A 25,248-nucleotide genomic window follows, 5' to 3' on the forward strand; every position below is an offset into this window, starting at 1 on the left:
CAAGTAAGCATAGTGACCTTCACGTCTGCCCTGGCCGTGAAGTTAATACAGGGAGTGCAGAATTATTAGGCAAGTTGTATTTTTGAGGATTAATTTTATTATTGAACAACAACCATGTTCTCAATGAACCCAAAAAACTCATTAATATTAAAGCTGAATATTTTTGGAAGTAGTTTTTAGTTTGTTTTTAGTTTTAGCTATGTTAGGGGGATATCTGTGTGTGCAGGTGACTGTTACTGTGCATAATTGTAGGAAGTTGGCTCTGTATGTGCTATTTCAAAGTAAGGAATAGCATGCACAGAGTCCAAGGGTTCCCCTTAGAGGTAAAATAGTGGTAAAAATAGATAATACTAATGCTCTATTTTGTGGTAGTGTGGTCGAGCAGTAGGCTTATCCAAGGAGTAGTGTTAAGCATTTGTTGTACATACACATAGACAATAAATGAGGTACACACACTCAGAGACAAATCCAGCCAATAGGTTTTGTTATAGAAAAATATCTTTTCTTAGTTTATTTTAAGAACCACAGGTTCAAATTCTACATGTAATAGCTCATTTGAAAGGTATTGCAGGTAAGTACTTTAGGAACTTTAAATCATAAAAATTGCATGTATACTTTTCAAGTTATTCACAAATAGCTGTTTTAAAAGTGGACACAGTGCAATTTTCACAGTTCCTAGGGGAGGTAAGTATTTGTTAGTTTTACCAGGTAAGTAAGACACTTACAGGGTTCAGTTCTTGGTCCAAGGTAGCCCACCGTTGGGGGTTCAGAGCAACCCCAAAGTCACCACACCAGCAGCTCAGGGCCGGTCAGGTGCAGAGTTCAAAGTGGTGCCCAAAACACATAGGCTAGAATGGAGAGAAGGGGGTGCCCCGGTTCCGGTCTGCTTGCAGGTAAGTACCCGCGTCTTCGGAGGGCAGACCAGGGGGGTTTTGTAGGGCACCGGGGGGGACACAAGTCCACACAGAAATTTCACCCTCAGCAGCGCGGGGGCGGCCGGGTGCAGTGTAGAAACAGGCGTCGGGTTCGCAATGGAAGTCAATGGGAGATCTAGGGATCTCTTCAGCGCTGCAGGCAGGCAAGGGGGGGGTTCCTCGGGGAAACCTCCACTTGGGCAAGGGAGAGGGACTCCTGGGGGTCACTTCTCCAGTGAAAGTCCGGTCCTTCAGGTCCTGGGGGCTGCGGGTGCAGGGTCTCTCCCAGGCGTCGGGACTTTAGGTTCAAAGAGTCGCGGTCAGGGGAAGCCTCGGGATTCCCTCTGCAGGCGGCGCTGTGGGGGCTCAGGGGGGACAGGTTTTGGTACTCACAGTATCAGAGTAGTCCTGGGGTCCCTCCTGAGGTGTTGGATCGCCACCAGCCGAGTCGGGGTCGCCGGGTGCAGTGTTGCAAGTCTCACGCTTCTTGCGGGGAGCTTGCAGGGTTCTTTAAAGCTGCTGGAAACAAAGTTGCAGCTTTTCTTGGAGCAGGTCCGCTGTCCTCGGGAGTTTCTTGTCTTTTCGAAGCAGGGGCAGTCCTCAGAGGATGTCGAGGTCGCTGGTCCCTTTGGAAGGCGTCGCTGGAGCAGGATCTTTGGAAGGCAGGAGACAGGCCGGTGAGTTTCTGGAGCCAAGGCAGTTGTCGTCTTCTGGTCTTCCTCTGCAGGGGTTTTCAGCTAGGCAGTCCTTCTTCTTGTAGTTGCAGGAATCTAATTTTCTAGGGTTCAGGGTAGCCCTTAAATACTAAATTTAAGGGCGTGTTTAGGTCTGGGGGGTTAGTAGCCAATGGCTACTAGCCCTGAGGGTGGGTACACCCTCTTTGTGCCTCCTCCCAAGGGGAGGGGGTCACAATCCTAACCCTATTGGGGGAATCCTCCATCTGCAAGATGGAGGATTTCTAAAAGTTAGAGTCACTTCAGCTCAGGACACCTTAGGGGCTGTCCTGACTGGCCAGTGACTCCTCCTTGTTGCTTTCTTTGTTCCCTCCAGCCTTGCCGCCAAAAGTGGGGGCCGTGGCCGGAGGGGGCGGGCAACTCCACTAAGCTGGAGTGCCCTGCTGGGCTGTGACAAAGGGGTGAGCCTTTGAGGCTCACCGCCAGGTGTCACAGCTCTTGCCTGGGGGAGGTGTTAGCATCTCCACCCAGTGCAGGCTTTGTTACTGGCCTCAGAGTGACAAAGGCACTCTCCCCATGGGGCCAGCAACATGTCTCTGGTGTGGCAGGCTGCTGGAACTAGTCAGCCTACACAGACAGTCGGTTAAGTTTCAGGGGGCACCTCTAAGGTGCCCTCTGGGGTGTATTTTGCAATAAAATGTACACTGGCATCAGTGTGCATTTATTGTGCTGAGAAGTTTGATACCAAACTTCCCAGTTTTCAGTGTAGCCATTATGGTGCTGTGGAGTTCGTGTTTGACAGACTCCCAGACCATATACTCTTATGGCTACCCTGCACTTACAATGTCTAAGGTTTTGTTTAGACACTGTAGGGGTACCATGCTCATGCACTGGTACCCTCACCTATGGTATAGTGCACCCTGCCTTAGGGCTGTAAGGCCTGCTAGAGGGGTGTCTTACCTATACTGCATAGGCAGTGAGAGGCTGGCATGGCACCCTGAGGGGAGTGCCATGTCGACTTACTCGTTTTGTCCTCACTAGCACACACAAGCTGGCAAGCAGTGTGTCTGTGCTGAGTGAGAGGTCTCCAGGGTGGCATAAGACATGCTGCAGCCCTTAGAGACCTTCCTTGGCATCAGGGCCCTTGGTACTAGAAGTACCAGTTACAAGGGACTTATCTGGATGCCAGGGTCTGCCAATTGTGGATACAAAAGTACAGGTTAGGGAAAGAACACTGGTGCTGGGGCCTGGTTAGCAGGCCTCAGCACACTTTCAATTGTAAACATAGCATCAGCAAAGGCAAAAAGTCAGGGGGCAACCATGCCAAGGAGGCATTTCCTTACACAACCCCCCCCCAAACGAAAGAGGATGAGACTAACCTTTCCCAAGAGAGTCTTCATTTTCTAAGTGGAAGAACCTGGAAAGGCCATCTGCATTGGCATGGGCAGTCCCAGGTCTGTGTTCCACTATAAAGTCCATTCCCTGTAGGGAGATGGACCACCTCAACAGTTTAGGATTTTCACCTTTCATTTGCATCAGCCATTTGAGAGGTCTGTGGTCAGTTTGAACTAGGAAGTGAGTCCCAAAGAGGTATGGTCTCAGCTTCTTCAGGGACCAAACCACAGCAAAGGCCTCCCTCTCAATGGCACTCCAACGCTGCTCCCTGGGGAGTAACCTCCTGCTAATGAAAGCAACAGGCTGGTCAAGGCCATCATCATTTGTTTGGGACAAAACTGCCCCTATCCCATGTTCAGAGGCATCAGTCTGCACAATGAACTGCTTAGAATAATCTGGAGCTTTGAGAACTGGTGCTGAGCACATTGCTTGTTTCAGGGTGTCAAAGGCCTGTTGGCAGTCCACAGTCCAGTTCACTTTTTTGGGCATTTTCTTGGAGGTGAGCTCAGTGAGGGCTGTCACAATGGATCCATATCCCTTCACAAACCTCCTGTAGTACCCAGTCAAGCCAAGGAATGCCCTGACTTGAGTCTGGGTTTTTGGAGCTACCCAGTCCAGAATGGTCTGGATCTTGGGTTGGAGTGGCTGAACTTGGCCTCCACCTACAAGGTGGCCCAAGTAAACCACAGTTCCCTGCCCTATCTGGCATTTGGATGCCTTGATAGAGAGGCCTGCAGATTGCAGAGCCTTCAAAACCTTCCTCAGGTGGACCAGGTGATCCTGCCAGGTGGAGCTAAAGACAGCAATATCATCAAGATAAGCTGTGCTAAAGGACTCCAAGCCAGCAAGGACTTGATTCACCAACCTTTGGAAGGTGGCAGGGGCATTCTTTAAACCAAAGGGCATAACAGTAAACTGATAATGCCCATCAGGTGTGGAGAAGGCTGTCTTTTCTTTTGCTCCAGGTGCCATTTTTATTTGCCAGTACCCTGCTGTCAAGTCAAAGGTACTTAGAAATTTGGCAGCACCTAATTTATCAATGAGCTCATCAGCTCTTGGAATTGGATGGGCATCTGTCTTGGTGACAGAATTGAGCCCTCTGTAGTCCACACAAAACCTCATCTCTTTCTTTCCATCTTTGGTGTGAGGTTTGGGGACTAAGACCACTGGGCTAGCCCAGGGGCTGTCAGAGCGCTCAATTACTCCCAATTCCAGCATCTTGTGGACTTCCACCTTGATGCTTTCCTTAACATGGTCAGACTGTCTAAAGATTTTGTTCTTGACAGGCATGCTGTCTCCTGTGTCCACCTCATGGGTACACAGGTGTGTCTGACCAGGGGTTAAGGAGAAGAGTTCAGGAAACTGTTGTAGGACTCTCCTACAATCAGCTTGCTGTTGGCCAGAGAGGGTGTCTGAGTAGATCACTCCATCTACTGTACCATCTTTTGGGTCTGATGACAGAAGATCAGGGAGAGGTTCACTCTCTGCCTCCTGATCCTCATCTGTTACCATCAACAGATTGACATCAGCCCTGTCGTGGAAGAGCTTAAGGCGGTTTACATGGATCACCCTCTTGGGGCTCCTGCTTGTGCCCAGGTCCACCAAGTAGGTGACCTGACTCTTCCTCTCTAGTACTGGGTAAGGGCCACTCCATTTGTCCTGGAGTGCCCTGGGAGCCACAGGCTCCAGAACCCAGACTTTCTGCCCTGGTTGGAACTCAACCAGTGCAGCCTTTTGGTCATACCAAAACTTCTGGAGCTGTTGGCTGGCCTCAAGGTTTTTGGTTGCCTTTTCCATGTACTCTGCCATTCTAGAGCGAAGGCCAAGTACATAGTCCACTATGTCCTGTTTAGGCTCATGGAGAGGTCTCTCCCAGCCTTCTTTAACAAGGGCAAGTGGTCCCCTTACAGGATGACCAAACAGAAGTTCAAAGGGTGAGAACCCTACTCCCTTCTGTGGTACCTCCCTGTAAGCGAAAAGCAGACATGGCAGGAGGACATCCCATCTCCTTTTGAGTTTTTCTGGGAGCCCCATGATCATGCCCTTTAATGTCTTGTTGAATCTCTCAACTAAGCCATTAGTTTGTGGATGGTAAGGTGTAGTGAATTTATAAGTCACTCCACACTCATTCCACATGTGCTTTAGGTATGCTGACATGAAGTTGGTACCTCTGTCAGACACCACCTCCTTAGGGAAACCCACTCTGGTAAAGATACCAATGAGGGCCTTGGCTACTGCAGGGGCAGTAGTCGACCTAAGGGGAATAGCTTCAGGATACCTGGTAGCATGATCCACTACTACCAGGATATACATATTTCCTGAGGCTGTGGGAGGTTCCAGTGGACCAACTATGTCCACACCCACTCTTTCAAAGGGCACCCCCACCACTGGAAGTGGAATGAGGGGGGCCTTTGGATGCCCACCTGTCTTACCACTGGCTTGACAGGTGGGGCAGGAGAGGCAAAACTCCTTAACCATGTTGGACATATTGGGCCAGTAGAAGTGGTTGACTAACCTCTCCCACGTCTTGGTTTGTCCCAAATGTCCAGCAAGGGGAATGTCATGGGCCAATGTTAGGATGAACTCTCTGAACAGCTGAGGCACTACCACTCTCCTAGTGGCACCAGGTTTGGGGTCTCTGGCCTCAGTGTACAGGAGCCCATCTTCCCAATAGACCCTATGTGTTCCATTTTTCTTGCCTTTGGACTCTTCAGCAGCTTGCTGCCTAAGGCCTTCAAGAGAGGGACAGGTTTCTTGTCCCTTACACAGCTCCTCCCTTGAGGGTCCCCCTGGGCCCAAGAGCTCAACCTGATAAGGTTCAAGCTCCAAAGGCTCAGTTCCCTCAGAGGGCAGAACTTCTTCCTGAGAAGAGAGGTTCCCTTTCTTTTGCTGTGTTGCGGTTGGCTTCCCAACTGACTTTCCTGTTCTCTTGGTAGGCTGGGCCATTTTTCCAGACTCCAGCTCTACTTTTTCACCCTGTGCCTTGCACTGTGCTCTTGTTTTCACACACACCAGTTCAGGGATACCCAGCATTGCTGCATGGGTTTTTAGCTCTACCTCAGCCCATGCTGAGGACTCCAGGTCATTTCCAAGCAGACAGTCCACTGGGATATTTGAGGAGACCACCACCTGTTTCAGGCCATTGACCCCTCCCCATTCTAAAGTAACCATTGCCATGGGATGTACTTTTCTCTGATTGTCAGCGTTGGTGACTGTGTAAGTCTTTCCAGTCAGGTATTGGCCAGGGGAAACCAGTTTCTCTGTCACCATGGTGACACTGGCACCTGTATCCCTCAGGCCCTCTATTCTAGTCCCATTAATTAAGAGTTGCTGTCTGTATTTTTGCATGTTAGGCAGCCAGACAGCTAGTGTGGCTAAATCCACCCCACCCTCAGAAACTAGAGTAGCTTCAGTGTGAACCCTGATTTGCTCTGGGCACACTGTTGATCCCACTTGGAGACTAGCCATACCAGTGTTACCTGGATGGGAGTTTGGAGTGGAACCTTTCTTGGGACAGGCCTTGTCTCCAGTTTGGTGTCCATGCTGTTTACAGCTATGACACCAGGCCTTTTTGGGATCAAAGTTTTTACCCTTGTACCCATTGTTTTGTGAAGAGGCTCTGGGCCCACCCTCCTGTGCAGGTTTTTGGGGGCCTGTAGAAGACTCTTTACTATTTTTAGTTTTGGTTGTCTCATCACCCTTCTGCTGGGGAGTCTTTGTGACCCCTTTCTTTTGGTCACCCCCTGTTGAAGTCTTGGACACCCTTGTCTTGACCCAATGGTCCGCCTTCTTTCCCAATTCTTGGGGAGAAATTGGTCCTAGGTCTACCAGATGCTGATGCAGTTTATCATTGAAACAATTACTTAACAGGTGTTCTTTCACAAATAAATTGTACAGCCCATCATAATTACTTACACCACTGCCTTGAATCCAACCATCTAGTGTTTTCACTGAGTAGTCAACAAAGTCAACCCAGGTCTGGCTCGAGGATTTTTGAGCCCCCCTGAACCTAATCCTGTACTCCTCAGTGGAGAATCCAAAGCCCTCAATCAGGGTACCCTTCATGAGGTCATAAGATTCTGCATCTTGTCCAGAGAGTGTGAGGAGTCTATCCCTACACTTTCCTGTGAACATTTCCCAAAGGAGAGCACCCCAGTGAGATCTGTTCACTTTTCTGGTTACACAAGCCCTCTCAAAAGCTGTGAACCATTTGGTGATGTCATCACCATCTTCATATTTAGTTACAATCCCTTTGGGGATTTTCAACATGTCAGGAGAATCTCTGACCCTATTTATGTTGCTGCCACCATTGATGGGTCCTAGGCCCATCTCTTGTCTTTCCCTCTCTATGGCTAGGATCTGTCTTTCCAAAGCCAATCTTTTGGCCATCCTGGCTAACTGGATGTCCTCTTCACTGGGGCTATCCTCAGTGATTTCAGAGGTGTTGGTCTCTCCTGTGAGGGAACCAGCATCTCTGACTATTATTTTTGGAGTCAGGGTTTGAGGGACCCTGTTCTCCCTAGATAGGACTGGTAGGGGGGAATTGTCCTCCAAGTCACTATCCTCTTCCTCTGAGTTGCCACCCTCAGAGGGGTTGGCCTTTTCAAACTCTGCCAAAAGCTCCTGGAGCTGTATTTTGGTAGGTTTGGGGCCCATTGTTATTTTCTTTATTTTACAGAGTGACCTTAGCTCCCTCATCTTAAGATGGAGGTAAGGTGTGGTGTCGAGTTCCACCACAGTCACATCTGTGCTAGACATTTTGCTTCTAAAAGTTGGAATACTTTTTAAGAATCTACAACTGGTTCTAGAATCTAATTCAAACTTTTACAAACTTTTAAACTCTAAAAGAAATGCTAACAGGGACTAACACAAGGCCCTAGCAGGACTTTAAAGAATTTAGAAAACTTTTCAAATTGCAAAAATCAATTTCTAATGACAATTTTGGAATTTGTCGTGTGATCAGGTATTGGCTGAGTAGTCCAGCAAATGCAAAGTCTTGTACCCCACCGCTGATCCACCAATGTAGGAAGTTGGCTCTGTATGTGCTATTTCAAAGTAAGGAATAGCATGCACAGAGTCCAAGGGTTCCCCTTAGAGGTAAAATAGTGGTAAAAATAGATAATACTAATGCTCTATTTTGTGGTAGTGTGGTCGAGCAGTAGGCTTATCCAAGGAGTAGTGTTAAGCATTTGTTGTACATACACAGACAATAAATGAGGTACACACACTCAGAGACAAATCCAGCCAATAGGTTTTTATATAGAAAAATATCTTTTCTTAGTTTATTTTAAGAACCACAGGTTCAAATTCTACATGTAATAGCTCATTTGAAAGGTATTGCAGGTAAGTACTTTAGGAACTTTAAATCATAAAAATTGCATGTATACTTTTCAAGTTATTCACAAATAGCTGTTTTAAAAGTGGACACTTAGTGCAATTTTCACAGTTCCTAGGGGAGGTAAGTATTTGTTAGTTTTACCAGGTAAGTAAGACACTTACAGGGTTCAGTTCTTGGTCCAAGGTAGCCCACCGTTGGGGGTTCAGAGCAACCCCAAAGTCACCACACCAGCAGCTCAGGGCCGGTCAGGTGCAGAGTTCAAAGTGGTGCCCAAAACACATAGGCTAGAATGGAGAGAAGGGGGTGCCCCGGTTCCGGTCTGCTTGCAGGTAAGTACCCGCGTCTTCGGAGGGCAGACCAGGGGGGTTTTGTAGGGCACCGGGGGGGACACAAGTCCACACAGAAATTTCACCCTCAGCAGCGCGGGGGCGGCCGGGTGCAGTGTAGAAACAGGCGTTGGGTTCGCAATGGAAGTCAATGGGAGATCTAGGGATCTCTTCAGCGCTGCAGGCAGGCAAGGGGGGGGTTCCTCGGGGAAACCTCCACTTGGGCAAGGGAGAGGGACTCCTGGGGGTCACTTCTCCAGTGAAAGTCCGGTCCTTCAGGTCCTGGGGGCTGCGGGTGCAGGGTCTCTCCCAGGCGTCGGGACTTTAGGTTCAAAGAGTCGCGGTCAGGGGAAGCCTCGGGATTCCCTCTGCAGGCGGCGCTGTGGGGGCTCAGGGGGGACAGGTTTTGGTACTCACAGTATCAGAGTAGTCCTGGGGTCCCTCCTGAGGTGTTGGATCGCCACCAGCCGAGTCGGGGTCGCCGGGTGCAGTGTTGCAAGTCTCACGCTTCTTGCGGGGAGCTTGCAGGGTTCTTTAAAGCTGCTGGAAACAAAGTTGCAGCTTTTCTTGGAGCAGGTCCGCTGTCCTCGGGAGTTTCTTGTCTTTTCGAAGCAGGGGCAGTCCTCAGAGGATGTCGAGGTCGCTGGTCCCTTTGGAAGGCGTCGCTGGAGCAGGATCTTTGGAAGGCAGGAGACAGGCCGGTGAGTTTCTGGAGCCAAGGCAGTTGTCGTCTTCTGGTCTTCCTCTGCAGGGGTTTTCAGCTAGGCAGTCCTTCTTCTTGTAGTTGCAGGAATCTAATTTTCTAGGGTTCAGGGTAGCCCTTAAATACTAAATTTAAGGGCGTGTTTAGGTCTGGGGGGTTAGTAGCCAATGGCTACTAGCCCTGAGGGTGGGTACACCCTCTTTGTGCCTCCTCCCAAGGGGAGGGGGTCACAATCCTAACCCTATTGGGGGAATCCTCCATCTGCAAGATGGAGGATTTCTAAAAGTTAGAGTCACTTCAGCTCAGGACACCTTAGGGGCTGTCCTGACTGGCCAGTGACTCCTCCTTGTTGCTTTCTTTGTTCCCTCCAGCCTTGCCGCCAAAAGTGGGGGCCGTGGCCGGAGGGGGCGGGCAACTCCACTAAGCTGGAGTGCCCTGCTGGGCTGTGACAAAGGGGTGAGCCTTTGAGGCTCACCGCCAGGTGTCACAGCTCTTGCCTGGGGGAGGTGTTAGCATCTCCACCCAGTGCAGGCTTTGTTACTGGCCTCAGAGTGACAAAGGCACTCTCCCCATGGGGCCAGCAACATGTCTCTGGTGTGGCAGGCTGCTGGAACTAGTCAGCCTACACAGACAGTCGGTTAAGTTTCAGGGGGCACCTCTAAGGTGCCCTCTGGGGTGTATTTTGCAATAAAATGTACACTGGCATCAGTGTGCATTTATTGTGCTGAGAAGTTTGATACCAAACTTCCCAGTTTTCAGTGTAGCCATTATGGTGCTGTGGAGTTCGTGTTTGACAGACTCCCAGACCATATACTCTTATGGCTACCCTGCTCTTACAATGTCTAAGGTTTTGTTTAGACACTGTAGGGGTACCATGCTCATGCACTGGTACCCTCACCTATGGTATAGTGCACCCTGCCTTAGGGCTGTAAGGCCTGCTAGAGGGGTGTCTTACCTATACTGCATAGGCAGTGAGAGGCTGGCATGGCACCCTGAGGGGAGTGCCATGTCGACTTACTCGTTTTGTCCTCACTAGCACACACAAGCTGGCAAGCAGTGTGTCTGTGCTGAGTGAGAGGTCTCCAGGGTGGCATAAGACATGCTGCAGCCCTTAGAGACCTTCCTTGGCATCAGGGCCCTTGGTACTAGAAGTACCAGTTACAAGGGACTTATCTGGATGCCAGGGTCTGCCAATTGTGGATACAAAAGTACAGGTTAGGGAAAGAACACTGGTGCTGGGGCCTGGTTAGCAGGCCTCAGCACACTTTCAATTGTAAACATAGCATCAGCAAAGGCAAAAAGTCAGGGGGCAACCATGCCAAGGAGGCATTTCCTTACAATAATTATTAGGCAACTTAACAAAAAACAAATATATACCCATTTCAATTATTTATTATTACCAGTGAAACCAATATAACATCTCAACATTCACAAATATACATTTCTGACATTCAAAAACAAAACAAAAACAAATCAGTGACCAATATAGCCACCTTTCTTTGCAAGGACACTCAAAAGCCTGCCATCCATGGATTCCGTCAGTGTTTTGATCTGTTCACCATCAACATTGCGTGCAGCAGCAACCACAGCCTCCCAGACACTGTTCAGAGAGGTGTACTGTTTTCCCTCCTTGTAAATCTCACATTTGATGATGGACCACAGGTTCTCAATGGGGTTCAGATCAGGTGAACAAGGAGGCCATGTCGTTAGATTTCCTTCTTTTATACCCTTTCTTACCAGCCACGCTGTGGAGTACTTGGACGCGTGTGATGGAGCATTGTCCTGCATGAAAATCATATTTTTCTTGAAGGATGCAGACTTCTTCCTGTACCACTGCTTGAAGAAGGTGTCTTCCAGGAACTGGCAGTAGGACTGGGAGTTGAGCCTGACTCCATCCTCAACCCGAAAAGGCCCCACAAGCTCATCTTTGATGATACCAGCCCAAACCAGTACTCCACCTCCACCTTGCTGGCGTCTGAGTCGGACTGGAGCTCTCTGCCCTTTACCAATCCAGCCACGGGCCCATCCATCTGGCCCATCAAGACTCACTCTCATTTCATCAGTCCATAAAACCTTAGAAAAATCAGTCTTGAGATATTTCTTGGCCCAGTCTTGACGTTTCAGCTTGTGTGTCTTGTTCAGTGGTGGTCGTCTTTCAGCCTTTCTTACCTTGGCCAAGTCTCTGATATTGCACACCTTGTGCTTTTGGGCACTCCAGTGATGTTGCAGCTCTGAAATATGGCCAAACTGGTGGCAAGTGGCATCGTGGCAGCTGCACGCTTGACTTTTCTCAGTTCATGGGCAGTTATTTTGCGCCTTGGTTTTTCCACACGCTTCTTGCGACCCTGTTGACTATTTTGAATGAAACGCTTGATTGTTCGATGATCACGCTTCAGAAGCTTTGCAATTTTAAGAGTGCTGCATCCCTCTGCAAGATATTTCACTATTTTTGACTTTTCTGAGCCTGTCAAGTCCTTCTTTTGACCCATTTTGCCAAAGGAAAGGAAGTTGCCTAATAATTATGCACACCTGATATAGGGTGTTGATGTCATTAGACCACACCCCTTCTCATTACAGAGATGCACATCACCTAATATGCTTCATTGGTAGTAGGCTTTCGAGCCTATACAGCTTGGAGTAAGACAACATGCATAAAGAGGATGATGTGGTCAAAATACTAATTTGCCTAATAATTCTGCACTCCCTGTAGAGCTCCTAAATATACAGACACATGATGCAGCCTGACAGGTATCGAGAACATACCCCTGTGCCAATGCCGTTGTAGTGGCCTTGGCCCTGGTGGAATAGCCTCTTTAGTCCTCGGTGAGCTGATTTTTGCCAAGTGTGCAGCAGATTTTAATGCAGATAACTATCCAAATTGATAGAGTCCTGTTTAGTACCACCCTCAACTTCTTCACACCCGAAGCTAACAAAGAGAATAGTCTGCCTGATTATCTTTTTTCCGGTCAATGTAAAAGTTCAACACCCTCTATGGATCAAGGCAATGGAGCATGTCCTTCTCTATTGAGGGATGAGGTAGTGTGAAAAAATGCATGCTAGGTCACTGATTGGCCAACATGTAACAGTGTCACAACCGTCGGACGGAAAGCTGACCAGGTCCTCCAGAAAGAAGGTAGAGTAGGTTGACTGCACTAACAGCACCTGTAGCTCCCTCACGATGTGGATGTGATGGTAATAAGGAAGGACTGTTTTCAGAATCAAGAGCTTTAAGGAGGAACTTTACATAGGCTCAAAGGGCATGCACATCAGAAATATCATGACCAGATGAAAGACTTACCGGAGCATCACAAATGGTTTGGGATGCAATATGTTACATCCCTTCAATTAAATATATCACAACCGGTAACCTTTGATGGTTGGTCCATTCAACAAAGTAAAGCGTTGATGGGTAACCTTTCACTGTGTAGTTAAACATAACCAAAAGAGACTGTGAGAGGTATTAAGACCTTTGCATATCATCCCTACCAAATTCAACAAAACACAACAAAAAATGCAAAAGGCTAAGAAATTCATGCTTGGTTATATCCTATGAACCATCCTATAGGAATATTAATAACGTTAAGAAAAAACATCTCTCCCACCAAATGGTGGCATGCTTCATCATTGGCGTTTTTTCTCACCTGGTAGGATAGTGCCACTAGGGTGGGCTCAACCGCTTTCAGGATCTCTTAAATATTCAGAATTTCAGGACATTTCAGAGGTCCAATTCAAATTAAAAATGGTTAGGGAGTTACCATATTAGAAGTGACAGGACCACTGGATTTCTGATTGATATCCAAATATTTTTAATCATGGTACCAGTTCCCACCAAATAAAGTTATTGGGGTAAATCCGTAACCATTTTTTAAAATCTGAATGTGACCTCAGGAAATGTCCAGAATAAATGAATATTTAATAGCCCCAAAAGTGGTTGAGTCTACCCTAGTGGTACTGTTCTACTGGAGTGAGAAACAATGCCAATAGTGAAATATGGCACCATTTGGTGGGTGAGGCTTTTTTCTTAATATTACGACTATTCCTGTATGATGTTACATTTATACTGACAGGTTCAAATCTTTTAGGCGTTCGCATTTTTTGTTGTATTTTTGTAACCTTTCACTGTGCCCACTGCAAGGCCTTCCTGGGCTAAGAAGAGAACAAACAAAGAAATATCAGAAAAGTTGACTTTTAAAGGATCTCTGTCCCTGGCACCACACCAGGAAAAACATTTTTTCCAGCACTCAGTGTACACCAACTTTGTGGAAGGGAGTCTGGCAGCAATGATAACTTACACCACCTCGGTGCACAATTGAAACATTTAATTGAAACATGGATACTGTATGACATCATTTAATGCTGTCATACAATATCCATGCATGGTGGTGTAAAGTTGTGCAGTTTGGAATGCAGGACCTTGCCTTGCTGGTAAGACAAGGGTTCCTCCCAAAGAGGAAGTCAGATTGGAGTACAAAAACTCAGGCTCTAGAGGCCAGTCTCTCCTGGTTGAGAGCAGGGCAATCAAGATGACTTGGGCCAAGTCTTTTCTGATTATCTTTAGAACCAGAGGTAGGAGCGGTATCTGTGCGAAGGTGTTCAAGAGTCCTAGTGCCATTCCAGCAGGAATACTGCTTTAAACAAGCGCATTGGGGCCACTTTCTGTCACTGCATGCTCCAAACAGTGTTGAATTGATTGAGCCAAGGCTCCCACCAGTGTTCGAAGAAGCCCTGCACCATCCTGGGATGGAGATACTGCTTGTGTTCTGACAAATGACTCCAGCTCAGTTCATCCCTTATGGCACTGAGGGTCCAATTAGGTGGAAACAAGGAAGATCTTCTGTTGTACTAGCTACCACTAGAAGCACTGGACCTTCTGGAACTGGGCACACGTCTTCACCCTGCCATGCTTGTTGCAGTATGACATAGCGGTAGTGCCTGCGAGAACCTCCTTCCGCTTCCTTTTGATGGATGCCAAGAAGGCCCTGAGGACCAAGGGGAGTGCTGAGGCTTCCAGCAGGTTGATGTGGAGCCAAGATCTCCGCCATAGACCAAAGGCATCTGAACTTCACTGCTCCTAGGTGACTCCCCAACCCAGCAGCGATGCGTCTGTCATGAGTATGAGCTCTGAGTGGGAAAGGGAGAGTGGCCTACCACAGTTCGAATCAGTAGCTCAGCCACCATTGCAGATCCTCAGTCTCTCCCTTGAAACATGAATGGAGGTAAAGAGACAGCCCTGTGTTGAGCCTACAGCGATTTGAGGTTCCATTGCAGGGCGTGCATGTACCACCCGGTGTTGTGGATGAGGAGAATGCAAAAGGCCAAGAAGAGTCATAACCATCCTCCTCGACTAAAACGGAGTTTCAACAGACATCTCTCACAGCTCTGAGAACCAACGTCTTCTGGGCCACGCTAGTGCTAAGAGTCACTGTGCAATGCTCACTCTTCATCTCCCATACAATCCTGAGTATTACTGAAAACAAAAGAATTGTATAAGAAAACTTGCAATACTAGTTTGTGGAAAAGGCATCCCAGAGAGACCCTTGGCACTTCGTGTTATGGCCAGGTGCGAACAGGTCCAATTGCTGGGCTTCTGCAGTTGAAGTTAAAACAGCCATCTGCTGGCCTGCTCTCACCAATGGTAGAATGTTTGTTGTCTGCTCGGTACATCTCAATGGGCCTAACGTGAAACTATGGAGTCTAGAATGTCAATGGGAGGAATAATTAGGACATGCAGTATTATCCTATATGCCAAGCATTGCTGCCTTAATCTGCCTCAACAAGAATTCAATGACTGGTCACCCAGTGATTTCAGACAATGAGAAGGTTACAATGATTGGTCAGTGTCCTTGCTTATCAGTTGTCATTGTACATCTTTGGTGCTGGCACCTCCACACACCGGAACCCATGTTTTGAATGTCCTTGTCTGTAACTGGGTAAAAAATAAATAATGACTTCAAAAAGGGAATCGACTTTAAGACCTTAGTCATTTTGCAGTTTAAACCACTCTCAATGTGTACGCCAATGAGGTCTTCTGTTAGCCTATGCTCTACATAAGACGTGGGGTCTCACTGAAACCCATCATATACTCAGTGATGCTTAGATGTTACTGGTATAGCGGTGCAGGTCCTCTCTAAAGCCTAACACTTTTCTGTGTCTTCTTTGGTATGTTTGAAGGATCAGGTGCAGCATCTGCAGGGTCCTCAATTAACATTTCAACTGAGTGTTTCAGTCTTGTCAACTCTGAAATCTGGATTATTTGCACTTTGAAAACTAATGCAGGGTGTTTATTTTGGGGATAATGTGTATATTGCTTAACTTGAGGTTGTGCAGCCCTGGGCAAAAAAACCTGCTGCAGCTTCATCTTAAGGTTTCCGCCTTGAGTCTGATAACCTTGTTCTAGCATGGAGTCTTTATTCTTTGTTTTTTATCTCTTTGCAACTGTATTTTCCAACTCCACATGCTCATTTAGCATTTCAAAGATAGTTGAGAGTTTAGGGATCTTCTCAAAGTGGCCTCTGAGACTTCTTCAACCAGCTGAAACTCAAGCCAATACTTGACGCCACTGCACAGAATTCCCAGTGTTTCTATCTGTGTTTTTAATGTCTTTGGTATGAGAAGAGAACAAGCAAGACTCGTTATGGTAAAGTGGACAATGAAAACTTAGGGCCAGATGTACAGAGGTCAGGTTTTGAGATTCGCAATTTGCGAGTCGCAAAACCTGATGTACAACAGTGTCTCAGACACTAGGCGATTCCCAAATGGGTCACAAGGGACCTGCCTCATTAGTATTCATGAGACAGGTCGCAAATTGCGGCCCATTTGGGAATGGTCGCATTCACAGGGATGGTGGCCTTCTGGGGATCAAGGGAAAGGGGTCCTTCCCGTTTGCGAATGGGTTACCACCAATTTGAAATTGGTGGTAAATGCAATTGTTTTGTGACCACATTCACGGTCACAAAATAATCATACATCCACTGCAACTCGCTATTAGGAAAGGCCACCTTTGGCACACTCCTTCCTAATAGCGACTTGCAAACCCATTTTGCGATTCGGTAAATAGATTACCAAATCAATTTTTCGGAATCGTAAAATTTAGTTTGGACATTGGATAATGTTTTTTTTGTTTGCCGATTGCCCGATTCTACGGCCAAGAAAAAGCTATGTATATCTGGCCCTAAATGCTCTGTCTAGCCACATAAACCATTTATGACACTCGGGCAAAACAGGACTGGAATTTTGTCCATTCAAGACAAAAAAACGACACAAATACAAAAATGTTTACTCCATAATACCTGCATGGTTAATTCCTGAGGTCTAACTGCCTTCAAAATCACTCAGGACCTGAATTATATCTTTCTTTCATCTAATGTTTATTCCCAATGCTGCTTGTCCTTCTGAACATTACATTGGAAAATATAGAAACCTTTATGGCTTCTATGGCGTGGACTATTGTGAGTGTCGGGGGCTATTTGTCATTGGCAGTCTTTTGAGAAGAACTCAACATTTTCATTTAAAATTGAAAAGCATCATCATTAGTCCAAAAATCAGAATCATGCATTGCATCAAAATGTAGACAAGATTTACACTGCAATAAAACTGAATAGCTAATCAGTTTCCTTACAGAAAACAGACAAATGACATTTCTTACCTGTCATGCTCCTTGTCCACTAAATGGTACCTTGCACGAAAGGCAACCAAATGTGCATAGTATGCTGGTGCTGGGATTGAAACGGAACGAGTACAGCGCACGTATGTATGACATAGCTGGTAAGTTAGTATCTGTAACTCATCCGAAGAAAAACGATTGTCATCCCAGAGAACATGGTAGTGAGAAGGTCTGCTTGTTCCCTACATAAACAAAAAACAAGCACAGGAAAATAACAAAATTATGCAGCCACAGTTTAAGTAGACAACAGAAAAATAAAAACATTTTGAGTGTTCAGTCATTTACATTTGCCTACCAAAATCTATGGTAGAATCAATACAGGTGTTAAAGTATCTCCAGGATAGTTGCTTACCTTTGGTAGTACGCTTTTTGGGGGACAATATACATGTAGATTCCTTACCTTCTGAATATCCCAGTTGTCAGTCTGGATCTAGAAATACTTCAATATATCCCTCCCATGCCAATAGGGGGTGCAGGCTCCACTGTTATGTCATATGCGGCGTCCCTGTGATGTCACAGGGTCAATAAAGCACCCCAATAGGCATGCTGAAGGTTACATCAAGTTTTTATGTGCCTTCGAGTCAGACGGATAAGACTAACATCAAGAGGACATATGGGATAATCAGCCATGCAACAGTGATATGGGTGGGTTGGTGAGGAATTTGCAGGAGGAGTATTCACCAGAAAGAGCATTACTGAAGGTGACTTTTTATTCTGATGGATACTTCTACCTACAGATTCATCATCTTGCGAATAGATGCCATAAACAGACCTCAACTAAATGTGGATGCATCTCTGGTTATATCAAACAATGCTGAAAGAAGTAGCGTGTGAAGTGGCCTTCACTCCTCACTTCTTATCGAAACAGAAATGCTTTCCTAAATTGTGGAGGGAAGCCCAAGTCATCTCCTTACAGATGTCTGTTATTGGAACCCCTTTCACATTTTGCTCTGTTTCAGTGAGCTCATACATCTTCTGGTGGGTCCTTGTGCACTAAGGCAAAGCACATCTTGATGTACAGGATTATCCAGCTTAATTAGGTTCTCTTGTGCACTGCCCTGGCTTTCATCTTTGTAGGAAGCTGGCTCTTTATATAGTAAACCAAAAACAGGTATTTTGTGTAAGGAGTCCAGATATCCCACTAGAAGTGGACAGGGCTTTCTTTAAAAATTATAAGTGCTCTATTTGTGGTAGTGTGGTCGGGCTGCTTAGACTTATCAAAGGAGAGTGTTAGACATGTGTTGCATGCACACAGTCAGAAAATGATATACTCAGACTCAATAAGGAGATCCAAACCAATTTCGAAAATTAACTTGTATTTTTTATATATTCTTTAAAACCAAGGACTTAGTTATTGGGTAAGTACTTTTCAAGTTAGAAATGTTTAAACATACAGAAAATACACTTGCACTGACTTTAACACTGTAATGTTATCCTATGGGAAAAGTAACATATACTGCATTTGGGCACTTAGCAACAACTTACAGGACTGTTCTTCAGGTGTTAGGGTAAGTTTGGGGCAAGGTCCAAGGCAGCACCAACAGTTTACTTTGAGAGGCACTGGAGCATCCGTGTGCCGAGGTACTTTACAGCGTCGGGTGTCCCATTCACTTAAATGTGAAACGGTCCTAGGGGAAAAGAGGCCGCAAGTGGGTTTTAAGTGACGACTCCGGCTAAACCCAAAGAGGGACTCAAGTCTTGAGGGTCTTGGGCACACGATCCTACCGTCTGTCCACAGCAACTCGGACTGGAGGGCACATGTGCAGTGGGTATTTGTCCATCGGGGTCGCGTTGTGAAGACTCCTCGCAGTTGTTGGTCACTGCACAGAAGAGGCTGCAGGCGGCGATTGAGGAACCAGTCTGGCCAAACACAAGGTGGGGTTCAGCTCTGGAGGGTCTCAGGACTTTTGTGGCACCGGTGATTCACCTCGACTCAGGCTAGGGGGCTCAGGTACAGTGGTGCTTTTTGTTGTCAGGTTTTGAGTGTCTGGGACTCTCACTGTTCTTTTTAGGTGCCTGCAGGGAAGTAGCTCTGCTACTCCACAGGAGATGCTGGTTGTTCCTCAAAGTGCTGGCAGTCCTCCCAGGCTTTTGGAGGCAGAACAGCTGCAGGACGAGATGTCTTTGGTGCAATTGTCCAAGACAGCAGACAGGCCGGCAGGGTCGAAGCCAAGTCAGTTGCAGCTCCTCAGGTCTTGCTTTTCATGGCTCTTCAGTGTCCTCCTCCTCAGGTCAGCAGAATCTAAGTTCCTGGTGTCAGGGGCTCCCCTAAATACCAGATTTAGGGGAGTTTTGAGAAGGGGAAAGTAGAAGCCAATGGGTTATTACCCTTGTGGTCACTACACCCCCTATATGACGACTTCCTGTGTGAAGTGGGCATAACCCTATCCCAGAACTTCTATTTCTGTCATCCCCAAGTTAGCAGAAGTTTACTGGAATGGAGCATGACAGGCAGCTCACCTTAGGGTGTTCTGACCTAAGTGTACTCCATGCCTCCTAGCATAGCTAATTTCCCACCTGTCCGGGGCCAAACTGGCCTCAGGACTGGAGGTGGTATCCTGAAGGTCTGGGGGAGGCCAGGGACACATATCAAAGGCGCCAGGGACTTTGAAGTCCCTGGCCTTGATATGCTAAATTACTAATAATAAACAAGCACCGCTTATGGGTTACATTATCCTTAGCCCTTAGCGTTCATGGCACTACTGAGTTAATTATTTTTTAATTGCTGAATCGGTGCGAAAGATGGCTCACATCACTTGATATTGAGAAGGCTTTTGATATAGTCGGTGGGAATACCTTAGGTCAGTGCTCAAGGTGACGGGAATCAGACCAAGCTTTTGGGGATGGGTCCAGCTGCTCTACACAAGACCTGTAGCACTTGGCAAAGTGGGGGGAGAGCTGTCAGATCCCTGGGTGATATAGAGGGGCACCCGTCAGGGATGCCCCCCTCTCACCACTTATTTGCTTTGGCAACTGAGCCTCTGGCTGTACTTGTAGGAGGCTGGATCAGTTTATTGTGTGCACCTATGGTGTAGCAGCCTATACTGAGTCCAGGCAATCCTTAGTGATAGTGAATAGGTGTATGTAGGAAGTTGGCTCTGTATGTTCTATTTCAAAGTAAGGAATAGTATGCACAGAGTCCAAGGGTTCCCCTTAGAGGTAAGATAATGGCAAAAAGAGATAATACTAATGCTCTATTTTGTGGTAGTGTGGTCGAGCAGTAGGCTTATCAAAGGAGTAGTGTTAAGCATTTGTTGTACATACACACAAGCAATAAATGAGGAACACACACTCTGAGACAAATCCAGGCCCATAGGTTTTGTTATAGAAAAATATATTGAATGGTTATGTTAATTTAGCTTTGGTTCCCTGATGATTACTTTTATGATACTTTTATGATACTTCTTTGGGGACGATACGTACTGGTGAATTTACTGTGTCTGAATGAAGTGGAGGAGAGCCTCCTTGCAGACTGAATTGATTTGAGTCCACTTTATATTTTATTCTTAACAAGATACTGTTTGGATACTGGAACTGACATTAGAATTAAATTTTGTGTTGCTACTTTTCAGGTTATTAATATATTTTTTTCTCCTCCTTTAAAACTTCTGATATACTTTCTCCATGTCCACTAGGAGGTGTGGCAGGTTTATCTATGCAGGCTGACTGCATTGTTGTACACACACAGGCAATAAATGAGGAACACACACTCAGACAATTCCAGGCCAATAGGATTTTGTATAGAAAAATATATTTTCTTAGTTTATTTAAAGAACCACAGGTTCAAGATTTACAAGTAATACTTCAAATGAAAGGTATTTCAGGTAGGTACTTTAGGCACTTTGAATTAGCAAAATAGCATATACAGTTTTCACATAAATGACATATAGCTATTTTAAAACTAGACAGTGCAATTTTCAACAGTTCCTGGGGGAGGGGAAGTGTTTGTTAGTTTTTGCAGGTAAGTAAACCACCTACGGGGTTCAAGTTTGGGTCCAAGGAAGCCCACCGTTGGGGGTTCAGAGCAAACCCAAAGTTCCCACACCAGCAGCTCAGGGCCGGTCAGGTGCAGAGGTCAAAGTGGTGCCCAAAACGCATAGGCTTCAATGGAGAAGGGGGTGCCCCGGTTCCAGTCTGCCAGCAGGTAGGTACCCGCGTCTTCGGAGAGCAGACCAGGGGGGTTTTGTAGGGCACCTGGGGGGGGGGCAGGGGTGGACACCAGTCCACACAGAAAGTACACCCTCAGCGGCACGGGGCGGCCGGGTGCAGTGTGCAAACAAGCGTCGGGTTCGCAATAGAAATCAATGGGAGACCAAGGGGTCTCTTCAGCGATGCAGGCAAGGGGGGGTGGGCGGGGGGGCTTCTCGGGGTAGCCACCACCTGGGCAAGGGAGAGGGCCACCTGGGGGTCGCTCCTGCACTGGAGGTCGGATCCTTCAGGTCCTGGGGGCTGCGGATGCAGAGTCTTTAGCAGGAGTCGGGTCTTTGAAGCAGGCAGTCGCGGTCAGTGGGAGCCTCGGGATTCCCTCTGCAGGCGTCGCTGTGGGGGCTCGGGGCTTCAACTCTGGCTACTCACGGTCTCGTAGTCGCCGGGGAGTCATCCCTGTGGTGTTTGTTCTCCACAAGTCGAGCCGGGGGCGTCGGGTGCAGAGTGCAAAGTCTCACGCTTCCGGCGGGAAACGTGTGTTGGTTCAAAGTTGCTTCTTTGTTGCAAAGTTGCAGTCTTTGTGGAACAGAGCCGCTGTCCTCGGGAGTTCTTGGTCCTTCTAGATGCAGGGCAGTCCTCTGAGGCTTCAGAGGTCGCTGGTCCCTGTGGAACGCGTCGCTGGAGCAGTGTCTTTAGAAGTGGGGAGACAGGCCGGTAGAGCTGGGGCCAAAGCAGTTGGTGTCTCCGTGTTCTCTGCAGGGTTTTTCAGCTCAGCAGTCCTTCGTCTTAGGTTGCAGGAATCTGAGTTCCTAGGTTCTGGGGAGCCCCTAAATACAGAATTATGGGGTGTGTTTAGGTCTGGGTGTTTAGTAGCCAATGGCTACTAGCCCTGAGGGTGGCTACACCCTCTTTGTGCCTCCTCCCTGAGGGGAGGGGGGCACATTCCTATCCCTATTGGGGGAATCCTCCATCTGCAAGATGGAGGATTTCTAAAAGTCAGAGTCACCTCAGCTCAGGACACCTTAGGGGCTGTCCTGACTGGCCAGTGACTCCTCCTTGTTTTTCTCATTATCTCCTCCGACCTTGCCACCAAAAGTGGGGCTGTGGCCGGAGGGGGCGGGCAACTCCACTAGCTGGAGTGCCCTGGGGTGCTGTAACAACGGGGGTGAGCCTCCGAAGCAATGAGTGCCATCGAAGGGCATGTCCATAAGCGATTGCTGGACATTCACCGAAAAGCCTGATGTCCTCAACCAAGCGTGAAGCCTCAAGGCCACTGCTGATGCAACCGATCTGCCGAGTGACTCAGTCGTGTCCAGCCCAAAACAAATTGTACAACTGGCTGCATCTTCCCCGTCAGAAACAGCATGGGAGAGAATGGCCCGGGCCCCCTCTGGGATCTGTGGCAGCACTTGCGTGACCATATCACAAAGTATGGGAATAGCGGCCCAAAAGGCATGCAGTGTTCACAGACTGCAATGCCAGACTGGAGAAAAAACATCATCTTACCAAATTGGTCCAATTGATGGGAATGTACCAGAAGAGGAAGAACCCTGAATAACCAAACTCTCAGGAATGGGATGTTGGGTCAGGAATTTAGGGTCATTAGGCGCAGGCCTATGGCGGCAGGCGAATGTCCTGTTGACAGGAGCCCTGTACTGGGTTTAAACCACGTCCCGAGCACGACATCCAGAGTGCTTTATTAAAGGGCAAAAGGGGTTCAGACATAAAAGCCTCAGTCAAGTGGTTAGTCCTGACCTCGGCCGCTCTTCTCACTACCATTGAATAGGAGGCTCACTCCTCCGTAGCCATAGTAGGGGGAGAAAGCATGCCAGCGTCAGGCAAGATGTCGAGACCACTGGCTTTGCCCAATTCCTGAGCCCGGTCTATTTCAGAATCTTCTAGCTGGAATTCTGAAGTGTCCAGAATCCCCTCCATACACTCAGCATACCCAGAGGTATAAGAGGGCAGGTTCCAATCTGGGTAACTTAGTCCCTGATGACTGAGCCGTCGTTGAGTGACGTTGTTCCGGCTCTGGATCGGAATTGGGAATGAGTATGGGATCAACGTCGATCATGGCCCTGACCAGGCTTTGAAGCGTTGACGTCTTTACCAGCGCTGGAGAAGGTCGCGATGGCATGACTGGTGCCGGTACGGATCCTGAGGTGCCCTCTAGAGCCCGAGCCACTGGTGTGGAAGCCAAGGAGGCCCCCTCCAACCCTACTGGGCCCAAAGGTGTCGCAGGAGAGTTGGCCTGTCAACAAATGAGGCCCATGGCCTTAAAAGAACTCTCTGACATTGCAGTTACATTGTCTATCAAGATCTGGACAAGCTGGCCACAAAAGAACAGAAGGAATGCCTTAAAAGCCAGACATATGAGGCTTAATTCAAACTTATTGCAATATCTGTTCTTCTGGCAATCAGAGGCCTTTGATCTCCAATTTCTCCAGATGAGCTCCCTATCCTAAAGTAGAGGCATTAGTGGTAACTGTTGTCACTAGAGGAGGAAACTGCTTTCCTTGGGACAGATTGCCTTCCACACTCCATCACTGTAAATCTGACACAGTGTCCCTGGAGATTTGTATACAGCTTTGGAGATTGCCTCTGTGTTGGATCCACTGCCTACAGACCACTGGAAGGCCCTCTTCTGCCAGCATGCAATGGTGACCAACGGAATGCAGGAGACCAGCAGGACGAGCAGACATAAGACTGTCAGGACTGAAATGATCACTCAGTTCTGAAACACAGGAATAAAAGCTTAAAGCTCAGGAGGCAGCAAGGCTCAACTATATGGTCTGCCCCTATGAACAGGGTCTTGTCAATTGAAAAGCCCAGACTGAACAGCAATGCAGCTGCTGTCTGTAGGTGACGAGACTCCATCTCTTGGGAGCTGGCCTTGGTGAGCAAGTTATCCAGGTAAGGGAATACTGGGATTCTAATAGGGGCCGTAACTACAGCCAATATCTTGTGAAGACATGAGGTACAGAAGTGAGGCCAAATGGATGGACCACCTATTGGTAGTGTTCTTATCAGGCTATGAGGCAAAGATACTTCCTGTGTGACAGCAGGAAAGAAGTGGAAATAGGCATCTTGCAGGCAGAGAACCAATCTTCAACTTCCAACGTCAACAGTACCAGAGTTAGGGAGAGCATCTTGAACTTGTCCACTTTTGAGATACCAGTTTAGATCCCTAAGTTATAAGGCTGAACTAAGGCTGCTAACACCTTTTGGGGACCAGGAAGTAACAGAGTAGCAAGTCCAACCTCATTCCCACTCTGGGATCAACTTCACAGTACTCTTTTGCAGCAAAGCTAAAACTCCCTGCAGCTGGACCTGTAGGTTGTCTAGAGGGATTGTACTGGGTCAGGGGGGGAGGAAGAAAGGAGTTACTGGGAGGTCAAGGCTTAGTCATGTTCTACAATCTGCAAGACCCAAAGGCTTGAAGTAATGACCCTCCATGGTTGTGGAAAGGAGCATACATACCCTTCAACAAGGTTGCTTTTATTACAAGAGGAAACTAGGGCTGCTTCCCTGCGGTGGCTGGGAGGAAAAGCTGGTGGCAGGAGGGAGAGGAACAGCATATGTTCGCCATTTGCCTCAACGTTTCTACTATTTATATAAGAGGTTCACATGTTGCTGTTGGCTTTATTGTTGTCTGCCTTGAAATGAAAAACCTCTGGAATAGCCTTGAAGTTTCCAAAGCTGCTGATAATCATTTGTCGGGGCCTGGAGGTTAAGTAGTTGGACAGTGGCATTACCATCTTTAAGCCTTTCCAAGGCTGAATCGGCTTTTGTTCCGAAGAGGCGGAAGCCACTGAAAGGAATGCCCATCAGGGTCTGGACATCCTGGGCAAATCCTGAGTTGTGCAACCAGCCATTGTGGCATGGAGAGATCAAAGACTTGGTTGTAGGGACCAGGGGACATCTGTGTCCAAGCCAGACTGTCAACCTGCTTGGTCACAACTCGACTATCTCCCAATAAATGTGAAAAGTGACCCAGTAGATCATCTGGGAGATTAGGGATTAATGTTTGCGCCATGTCTCCGAAAGCTTGCACATATCTGCAGAGGGGATAGTTTGCATTAAGAGATT

The 25,248-nt window shown here is 47.4% G+C and overlaps 1 protein-coding gene across 4 annotated transcripts in view; it reads right to left on the reverse strand.

Annotated features, from left to right (window-relative positions):
* Positions 1 to 25,248, reverse strand: part of AGO2 (argonaute RISC catalytic component 2) — a 517,474-nt gene that overhangs the window by 7,062 nt on the left and 485,164 nt on the right. For all 4 annotated transcript variants that reach the window (XM_069220804.1, XM_069220806.1, XM_069220805.1 and 1 more), the window contains exon 18: positions 16,996 to 17,195. In XM_069220804.1, coding sequence (XP_069076905.1) covers positions 16,996 to 17,195 — 200 coding nt within the window. The remainder of the gene's footprint in view (positions 1 to 16,995; positions 17,196 to 25,248) is intronic.

The sequence above is a fragment of the Pleurodeles waltl genome, chromosome 2_2 (genome assembly GCF_031143425.1).
Source record: "Pleurodeles waltl isolate 20211129_DDA chromosome 2_2, aPleWal1.hap1.20221129, whole genome shotgun sequence".
NCBI classification, from domain to species: Eukaryota; Metazoa; Chordata; class Amphibia; order Caudata; family Salamandridae; genus Pleurodeles; species Pleurodeles waltl.